Source organism: Brassica napus, chromosome A7 (genome assembly GCF_020379485.1).
Source record: "Brassica napus cultivar Da-Ae chromosome A7, Da-Ae, whole genome shotgun sequence".
Taxonomy (NCBI): domain Eukaryota; kingdom Viridiplantae; phylum Streptophyta; class Magnoliopsida; order Brassicales; family Brassicaceae; genus Brassica; species Brassica napus.
In genome coordinates, this window is record NC_063440.1 from 3,350,070 (window position 1) to 3,360,800 (window position 10,731).

Consider the following 10,731-nt stretch of genomic DNA (forward strand, 5'->3'; position numbering starts at 1 on the left):
GCAAACTTATAAAAAATATGATATGCTTTGACTAGTTACCATTGTTTGTTTCCATCTCTTAAGTATTATTGTTATAGACAATAATGATGACTATTATTATGAGTTGGAAGAAGGGTTAAAATGCTTCTTAAAATGTTGTATCAATATGAAGCTACCAACATTCTTGTTTATTAAGATGAGAAAAAGGCCATTGGAGTTTATTATTGCATATAAGAGATCCAAAGATAAGAAAAAAAACTACTGAAATCTATTATTTCATTGATTTGTAAATGTGTAAACACATTGTTAGCACATTTAATACATCTTGGAAAACATTATTACTGATTTTACAAAAAATTCACAACTAAAAGAGTAGACATGCAATTCACAAAACATACCACAAACAAAACTATTATAGATCATTCCTCTACAAAGACAAGCTTGGAGTCCACTTGATATGGAAGAAAACTTTGTCAGAAGACTTCCAGGAAGTCCAGACGACTTTTAAGAAGTCCAGACGACTTCCAAGAAGTTCAGACGACTTTGTCAGAAGACTTTTAGGAAGTCCAGACGACTTTACAGGAAGTCCAGACGACTTTTAGGAAGTCCAGGCGACTTCCAGGAAGTCCAGACAACTTTGTCAGAAGACTTCCAAGAAGTGCAGACGACTAACAGGTATGTCGTCCCAGAAGTCTTCCAGATCTGAAAAACCTGCATATTAAATCCAGATCTGAAAAACCTGCATATCCAAAAACGTTCAAATGGCTTAAAAACAGAAAAAATGAGTGGAAGATTAGATAAATCTACCTTTACAGAACACACAAAAATACATATCTAAAAATAATAGATCTACCTTTAAATTAGTGGAAGATGAGTACCATCTAATTAAAAACCTGCAAAAAAGATAGATCAGTAAGAAATACATGAGACAAAACTAAAAAATTCATATAAAGTTTGGTGTTTTCAAGTCAAAGAGATTAGAGTGGGTTTGGAGAGTTTTAGTTTGGGAAAAAAGTAAGAACTTTATACAACAAGAAGTTACCAAATGAAGAAAAATCAGACATAAGAACTTACCAAAATGCTCAGATCTATTATGAAAGGGAGACTTCGTGAGAAGACTTCCATGAAGTGCAGATGACTTCCAGGAAGTCCAGACGACTTCCTGGAAGTCCAGACGACTTTGTCAGAAGACTTCGAAGAAGTCCAGACGACTTCCAGACGACTAACAGGTAAGTCGTCCCAGAAGTCTTCCAGATCTGAAAAACCTGCATATCAAATCCAGATCTGAAAAACCTGCATATCCAAAAACGTTCAAATGACTTAAAAATAGAGAAAATGAGTGGAAGATTAGATAAATCTACATTTATAGAACACACAAAAATACATATCTAAAATTAATTGATCTACCTTTAAATTAGTGGAATATGAGTACCATTTGATTAAAAACCTGCAAAAGAGATAGATTAGTAAGAAATACATGGGACAAAACTGAAAAATTCATATAAAGTTTGGTGTTTTCAAGTCAAAGAGATTAGAGAGAGGTTGGAGAGTTTTAGAATGATGAATATTACAATTTTGTTGCAGCCATTTGAGAGGAGGAGAGAGAATGTGTAAATTTTTCGTTATATAGGGAGACAAAAAATCCAATTAGGTTAAATATTTTTGACTCAGACGACTTCCTGGACAACTTACATTTCAGTCGTCTGGTGAAGAAACTAAAACAGACGAGACGACTTACATGTAAGTCGTCCAGAAGAGTTTAATATTTTTAGCGGGAAATTAAATATTTTTAGCGGGAAACTAAAATAGAAGACTTTCCAGACGACTTACAAGTAAGTCGTCTGGTTTAAATTATTTAAGCGAGAAAATAATTTTTAAAAAAAATTTAGGCTGGAATATTTGGACGACTTACATGTAAGTCGTCTGTTTTAATTTCTTCACCAGACGACTGAAATGTAAGTCGTCTAGACCCTAAACATAACCCTTAAATTAGCTTTTATATGTCCGGTAAATGATCCGGTTAGGTTAAAACGTACATTGGTAAAATTAAAGGTTCGGTACGATGTAGACGACTGAAATATACGTCGTCCGAGTAAATTATTCAACAGACGACTGAAATATAAGTCGTCCACACCCTAAACATAACCCCTAAACTTAATTATCTAATTAAACACTTCATAAAATCAAATCAAACTTGAAAAGTGTTTACTATACACATAAATAAACACATATAGGTGAAAACTAATTTTTGAAAAAAACATTTTAGTTTTCCAAAATCTAACCCTAACAATACATACAATACTACAACATATGTTTGCCAAACTCCTAAACCAAAGAATATTATGATTCACTACTTCCACTCATCTATCTTCAAAACAAATCAATTTTATCATATCTTAATTTATATCACTTAAAACTGTTTATAATTACTTGATTTTTATTTTTCACGCATTAAAATATTATTTTACAAGATTTATAAATTATTTTTAAAATAAACTGGTACCAGACGACTTACACTTCAGTCGTCCAGACGACTTCCAACATCTCAGACGACTCAGACGATTTATTGGGGCTATATTCGTAAAAATGGCTTCTGTTTTTTTGTATGTCACAAGGGGCTGAGCTGTAATTTCACTAGGCTTTTAGGTTAGTTTTGCATTTGATTCAAGTTTGGGTATAGGTTTAGGGTTAAAATCAAGTTGTGGGTTAGTTTTGGCAAAAACCCCAATTTAATATTGCGGGTTGAATCCTATTTTCGTGATTGCATATAAAGTTGCAAAAGAGAAACTCAGAAAACCCAAAAAATAAGATGCTGAGAAATAAATTATAGAGAAATACCATAAAATAACTCTAAAATATGTTATCAAAAAATAACAGACAAGGGTCAAAACGACGAAAATAGGTTTCAATGAAAAGATAAAAAAAAAAACAAATTACTTACACCCCAACGGTTAATTAATATAGACTTAGAATTTAGATTTGAAGGTTGGATGATGGGTTTAAGATTAATAAACCATTAATTAAAATTTAAAATATATTTTTAAAAATAGTTAAAAAAATTGGATTTCAAAAAAAAAATACAAAAAAAGAAAATTTAAAAAATAATTGAAAAAATTGAAAATAAAAAATTGAAAAAATATTCGAATTGAAATTTTTTTTCTTAAAAAAAAGTTCATGGACACATGACTTATTCTTCAGTGGTTATGGATGGACACAAAAGGAGCCAGAAACCAAAGGAGAAGAGTTTCATCCTTACCTGTGGAGCTTGAGACGATTTCTTAGGCAACGGAAGGTGTTCTACAAGTAGCAACATGTCAGTTTTTTTATACCGATTGTAAGGATCTAATCTCAATGATTCAAGGCCCAAGAGCATGGCCATGCTTTTCAAAAAATTAAAGGAGTTGCTGAGAGGCTAAAATTAAAGGAGGTGAGATAGCAAGATCATTTCATAGGGATTTGTACTACATTGATTATTCTATTCCGGTCTAGTTCTCCAGACCAGCTCAAGTTGAGTAATAGAATAACCATTTGATGAAAAACACTCATTATATGTACATATGTTTGTTTATGAGAAAATAAAAAGCGACGAGTCTATTGAAGAACGTTTTCCCCTAGGTGTGATGAATATAAGAAACTAACATTGATTTTGACATAATTAATAAATTAACATTTAACACCATTTTGAACCGGTTATGCCCTCAGTTGTAATAAGTATCCGGTTACATTTAAGAAGAGTGGATGACATCAATGTTTTGTGATGGACATAAATGAATGCCTGCTATTTAATATTACATGTAAATATAAAGAAACCAACGTTACAACATTATTTACCACATATATACTTAATCACTGTAGTAGTAAAGTGAATAGAAATAGAAGAATTTTCAATAAAGTATTCTACATCACCAAAATAGTATAGAATCCAAACCTCACTTACAACCTCTAAATATCAAACTCAACCCCAACTTCAAAATACTAAACCCTAAACCAGAATCAGTAAACCCAAACTCAAATATAAACTATAACTAGATTTTGACCTGTGCAGGCGCGCGGGTGTACATTTTGAAAAATATGTTGATATTTGTTTTTCATGTAATTATTAAGGTTTTACAAAATGAATCCAAAGAACATAACCGATACCGATCCGAAAATATAGTACCAAACCCGAACATAAATTGATTAAATATTCGAATTATTCAAAATTTTATTATTTAGAGAACCAAATCTGATCCGAACCGAAGTATTCGGGTACTCGAATTTATCTAAAAATAGATTTATATACTTATATATATATTAATTATTTTTAGATTTAACGTATATAAAACATTAAGAATGATACTTTTAAATTGGTTTAAATACTTGAAAATATATATATAGATAGTCAAAAGTAAATATATGCAATAGTTAAAGTATACTCAAATCACCAAAAATACTTAAAATAATTATTGATTCCGTATCCAAAATTTTAAATCAAACCAATTGATATGTTAAGCTTAGGTATTCTGACATATGTTATTCAAATTTATAGGTAATATATTATTTTATTTATAGATTTTGAGAAATTTAAAATAGATAATGATTTAAAACTTTAAAAATAATTTAAATGGGTTATCCAAACGCGAACCAAACCCGCAAAGATCCGAATCAAACTCAAACCAAAATTTAGAAACATCCTAACATGGCTTAAATCTTTGACTCCGAAAACCCGAAACACAAACCGATCAGAACCAAACCCGTATGGGTGCCCGAAATCTCATCCCTATTCATTATTATATATCGTATACTGTCATCATATAATTAATTGTATTTTATATTTACCATCATATAAGTAATCATATAATTAATAGTATTTTATACGTACCATCATATAAATAATTATATATATTATATTTATAAAACTTAATAGGAAATATAAAAACGATAATTTGAGTTGGTATTTCAAATTGGGCTTTGTATTGTATTTTTATTATATATATTGACAACATTTTTGTATAATGGTTATTGAAAAATAGTTTAGTAAAAATCCATTTTTGAATATATATATTAGTTTTTAATCAATTTTTGATATAAATCAACTTTAAATTATTATTTTGATTTGAAATATGTGTATAAAGTTTAAATTTTTTTTTATGGTTAGTTTAGATAAGAAAAAGTTTTAGGCGATTAGATTGACCCGTTTTCGTATATTTTAAATCTCGTCCAGATAGATAGTTTTTTATAATATGATGGACTTTTAATTTTTCTTAAAAACATAAGCCCATTACTTTTTTTTCTTAATACTATTATCCTTGTTTCCAAACAAAATTAATTTTTTTTTAAAAGACTACAATTTATGTTTCCAAACACTCTAAATTTTTTTAATAGTCCTATTCAAGTCTCCAAACACTCCAATTTTGTACTTGAGTTTTAATAAGATAGATATATAAAAATAAAATTTTCAGTTATTTTTAATTTTGTTATAGTGGTAGATAAAAATATGATATTCCATTGTTGATGTATAATCTTTCCATTTACATATTCACATGATTTATTCCAATTATATATATATTGCACCATTACATATAAATGAAATTATAATCACAGTTATATGGTGACTACTCTTCATCAGTGGGTGCGACTGCATGACACATATCCAATGTTTCAATTTTGTGGTTCTCAGCTGCTGTCCGAACATGTTCTTGTTAAGGACACACAATTTAATACTGGTTCTATTTGTTGATTACTAAACCCGTTCTATTCTATATGTATATAATAGTATAGAACACAATAAATTGTTCATCTTCTTTTATCAATTTCTGGTACCTCACAGAGACAGAAAATTAGTGTATGTGGCTGTAACAGTAGAGATGGTACATTTATCATGCGATAGAGGAAATAATTTTGCTGTTGGTACAGTAGATGGAAGAGAAGAATAAGCAGAGGTGTGAGATGTGAGGTGAAGACGGGGTGATTCCGATGAAAACGAATATGGTGGTGAAAATGGAAAGCTCAATGGTGATGGTGGTTCCCATTGTATCGATCGGTGGTGATTAAGGCAGAGTAACCAACGATTTATGTGTAGTTATCAACGAAAAATCAAGATAGAAAAGAAAAAAGAAGATAATGTTTATGTGTTCGATACTTTTCACAGTAACTAATTAATAATGTATTTTGTTTTCTTTGCAGGTTGAACCGGTCATATGAAAGGGTATAACAACAATATTATATAAAATATGCAATATATAGGTGAGAGGTAGGTCAATTCGTCATACAGTTAATTATAATTTTTTGTGTGCTATACAGTGCAATTTCCATGAATATATCTTTGTAAGGTTTTTACGTTCTTGTCAATTAAAGAAATAGCATCAGGTAGGTTGAATTCACATTCTCATCAAAATAAAGTTGAGCTTAGTTAACAAGTTGAGCTAGATGGAAACTTACATTATTAAAGCAATTTTCTTTTCTTTCTAATGAAATTTCCCCAATTCACGACAACATATTTCATTATTTCTTATCAGTGTTTCTCAACCACTTCTTTACCTTCCTTTGTAACATTCTTCTTCTTGTTTGCAGTGTAGCTCCCGAAAAGACTCTCCATCTCTTCCAAAGGTATACCTCGTGTCTCTGGAAGGAAAGTAAAGAAGAAGACCCATGCAGCAGCAGCAACTCCGGCAAAGAGAAGGAATGCACCACCGATGGTTAGACCTTTAGAAAGCGATAGGAATGTCATTCCGATAATACCACTCATTAATCTATTCAACATCACTCCCAAACTTGCCCCTTGAGCTCTTAGCCTCACAGGGAATATCTCTGAGCAGTAGACCCACGTCACTGGGCCGGCACCTATTGAGAATGTTGCTACAAACGTCATTACCATTGTAACGCTAAGCACAATAGCCCACTTGAGCGTGTGTCCTGGGTTTCTGTCGATGACTGTAAGACTAGTCCCAAGCGCGGTCAATGAAAGAAACATTCCGCCCATACTCGTGAGCAACAAGGCACGGCGTCCAAACCGGTCGACCACGCAAGTCCCTACAACGATAAAGAGTGTTTTGACAATTCCAACAGCGACAGTTGCCAAGAGCTGGTCATTCTTGGATTTCAGTCCAGCCTTTTGGAAGATGGTCGGAGAGTAAAGGACGACCGCGTCAATTCCGGAGGCTTGCTGAGCGAAATGGATACCGAGACATGCTATTAGGATATGTCGGACAGCAGGGGTTGGCCGGACAAGAAGATCCTTCCACACGCCTTTTCCGGCACTCTTCCTGTTGGGAACAACTATAACATCGTCTGTCATGTCCTCGGGAATTCCGGCAGCCCGTTTGATGTCATTAAGTCTAGAGATGGCTTCTTCTTTGGTGTTTGAGGTTTTGTCGAGGACTTTAAAAGCATCCCCAAGGCGACCCTGGAGGACTAGCCATCTCGGAGACTCGGGCATTGCCAACACTCCGATGGCTAGGCACACTGAGGGAATCGCTCCGACACCTAACATGAATCTCCACCCAATATGCACGGGAAGCTTGGCGAAAAAGTAGTTCGATACGTACCCAAGAAGTATACCAATGTTGATAAATATCTGCATACAAAAGAACATACAAGCACTAAGTTTCATTTAAAATGTGCTTTTTATTATATCTAAAATTAGAAAGGTCAGATCTATTAGACCTCAGGGAAAGAGCTGAGAAAACCACGAGAAGTAGCAGGAGCAACTTCAGCCGTGTAAACCGGTGCGATCATCATAGCATAACCGACGCCAATACCAGCTACAAAACGGCCAACCATAATGAAAGGATAATTTGTGGCAAACCCCATGAGAAGGGCACCACAAAAGAAGAAGGCTCCTGCCAACACTATGGTGTATCGTCTCCCGATCCAATCAGAAGTTCTCCCCGCGGCGCCTGAACCTACCAGGGAGTAGATGTTTAAAATTCCCATGAGAATCTCAAGCTGTACGTCTGACAGTTTCAAATCTTCTTTTATAAAAATTGCAGCTCCACTCATCACTCCAATGTCTGCAACATCCATAGATATGTAAGGACGATTACAGAAACCAACTATGACATGGATCGTTAGAATAAAATCGTACCGTAACCAAGGATGATTGAAGTCATGGAGGCTAAGATTGCACATGCAAAAGCAAACCGGCTTCTATTCCCCCTCGGCGCCTCGGCTTCTGCAGTGACAACACCTTTCTCTATTCCAGAGGAACTCATCGTCTTCACTATGATTGCAAGACAATGAAATTAATTAATAGAAGAGAGTATGAAAATGGAAAATGAACTTTGGTTCTTGTGGATGATGGAATTATTGGGATGATGGAATGGGTTTAAATAAATGTGTAATGCTCACAACAAAAACTAACTAATACCGACTGTTAAGAAAATACTTAGTTAACTGATTACCCGTTATGGTTAAACAAAATTTCAGGGATAAAAATATAGATTAGAAGATGTCAAGATCCAGTGTTTTCCTCTCATCAACAAGTTTTGTCCTAAAATCGGTTGCTTACAGTAAAAACAGATCTAACAAGATTCTCTCTCTCTCTCTCTCTCTCTCTCTCTCTCTCTCTCTCTCTCTCTCTCTCTCTCTCTATCTCTCTCTCTCTCTCTCTCTCTCTCTCTCTCTCCTAAAGTTAGTAACATATCTTATTATATAAAAGGTTAGTTCTTTAAAATTAATAATTAACACTATCACTACACAGTGCACTTAAAATTTTGAAATGGTGACATGTTTGAAATATATCATAGATAATAAGATAAACTAGAGTTGACCCACGAAACCACTGGAGACTTTAGGATTTGAGGATTTGCTACTTTGTAAAGGGAGAAGGCTCCATCTCTCTCGCCTAGAGAAGATTATCTTGAACCCTCTTTTTGTTTCTGTTATTCTTATGCAGTATTATTCAATATTGATGTTTGTGTTTTCTTGTGTCATGGCTGAGTAGTCGGCTAGCTAGTCTAGGGTTCTAGGGTGTTAATCATGTGAGCTAAACATAGATAAGTGAATCATATTATTGTCTTCACTCATATCCATCCTTACTGCTTGCATTAATCTGGCCGCTTAATGCTAGATCCTAGGTTTAACCTGTTTATTAACCGTGTAATAGGTTGCTAGATCTGTTATGAATGAGCCTAGCATCCATAATCAGCGAAAGTAGATATTAGGGTGTTTGGTGAACCTATCGGACTTGATCTCTATTGCTTGCTGTCGCGGCTTGACCCAAACGAGAGTTTAGGTATCAAGATCGATCAGCATAGGGGGCTGTTCTACTTGAGTGATCCGAGTTCTGGACCTGTTCTTATAGCGCTTGAATAATTGTTTATCTCACAAGTATTAGCACCTGATGAAGTAACCCTAGGCTGGCTTCTTTTAAGTTGAATTCACATTTACATTATTTACTTGTTTTGCACGTTACCCACAAATCAAAACCCCATTATTGTTTTAGCTAAGTATTGATCCCATAAGGATAAAGTGTAATTGTTGGTCTATGTGGATTCGATCCTAAAGTGCTACATCGACATACCATTCGATTGTGGTAGTGTGCACATTAGGTTAATTGGTGTGGGTATACACGTAATATCAGACCCGGATGACCTAACTCGAACCCCACACATAAATTTATAATATACAAGCGGAGCCTAATTTCAAAACCCAAGAAAATTGATCCCGCAAGAAACAACTTGTACCTGAATGAATACTTGAATGTCCATATCTTCTGATTCTGTAAATAAATTTTTTTAAAAACTCTTTCTATATATTTGGCTAAAATAAAGGAAATAAAAAGAATTTTTTATTTAGTAAAATAGTTATACGGAGTGAAACATTAAGTGACAAGAAATGTAATACGTTTTAATTATTTTGATTTAAATTATTTTTTTGTTCACATAAACTATGACTTTGAATTATGTGTTTGGTTACATAACTTTTCACCGACTGGAACTAACATAATTTTTTTTTTGTAAAATAGATTAAACCGAACTATTAACCATATGCAAAACCCGGCTATTTTACATTTTTGATTTTTATAATTTGCACAAATTTAGGGTATGCATAGTGACCAAGGAGCTAGATATGATTTTTATAATTTGCACAAATCATAAAACAAACCATAAACAAAAATATTACACATGGAGCTAGATATCATTCCTCAACATAGATAATATTGGAATCCATTTAACATCATCTCTTTGCACCACTTTCGGTAGAAGACTTCGGAAGACTTCCTGAAGACTTCGTGGAAAGTCTCTAGCATAAAATAAATTAGAAGACTTCCCACTAAGTGTTCCAATAGTCTTCTGAGAGTATTCCTAGAAGTTTTTCAAAATCTGATTCAGATCCGAAAAATCTGCATATTCAAAAGTATTCAAATGGCTTCAAAACAGAGAAAACTCAAAAAATAATTTTTTTATGCTTAAATAATAAACAAAACAATTACATTTGGTTGAACCTATAACTTTTTAGAATCTAATATATAAACACACAAAAATATATATCAAAACATTGTACCACTTTGGGCGGAAGACTTCCCGAAGACTTCGTGGAAAGTCTTCTAGCATAAAATGCATTAGAAAACTTTCCAAGGAATCTTCCGAGAAATCTTCTGAGAAATCTTTTAAAGTCTGTCTAGATCTGAAAAACCTGCAAATTCAAAAATATTCGAATAGCTTCAAAATACATACAAACTTCAAAAATATAATTTTTATGTTTAAATAATAAACAAAACAGTAATATTAGGTTGAATCTATAGCTTTTTAGAATCTAATATGTAAAACA

General features: G+C 33.1%; 1 protein-coding gene across 1 annotated transcript; it reads right to left on the bottom strand.

Annotated features, from left to right (window-relative positions):
• Window positions 1-6,335: 6,335 nt before the first annotated feature.
• LOC125576678 (putative polyol transporter 1) lies at window positions 6,336-8,445 on the bottom strand. Its single transcript, XM_048737243.1, has 3 exons — window positions 8,045-8,445; window positions 7,624-7,970; window positions 6,336-7,534 (listed from the first exon to the last, which is right to left on the bottom strand). Exons 1-3 carry the CDS (start codon window positions 8,169-8,171, stop codon window positions 6,473-6,475), a joined length of 1,536 nt encoding a protein of 511 aa, XP_048593200.1. The 5' UTR covers window positions 8,172-8,445; the 3' UTR covers window positions 6,336-6,472.
• Between the last annotated feature and the right edge of the window lie 2,286 nt (window positions 8,446-10,731).

Bases quoted from the DNA above. Each gene is read 5' to 3' on its own strand.
- LOC125576678 (XM_048737243.1), bottom strand. From the start codon at position 8,171: ATGAGTTCCTCTGGAATAGAGAAAGGTGTTGTCACTGCAGAAGCCGAG. The intron at 7,971-8,044 runs GTACGATTTTAT...TGGATGTTGCAG, and splicing joins TTCAATCATCCTTGGTTACG to ACATTGGAGTGATGAGTGGA. The intron at 7,535-7,623 runs GTCTAATAGATC...TTTTGTATGCAG, and splicing joins TTCTCAGCTCTTTCCCTGAG to ATATTTATCAACATTGGTAT.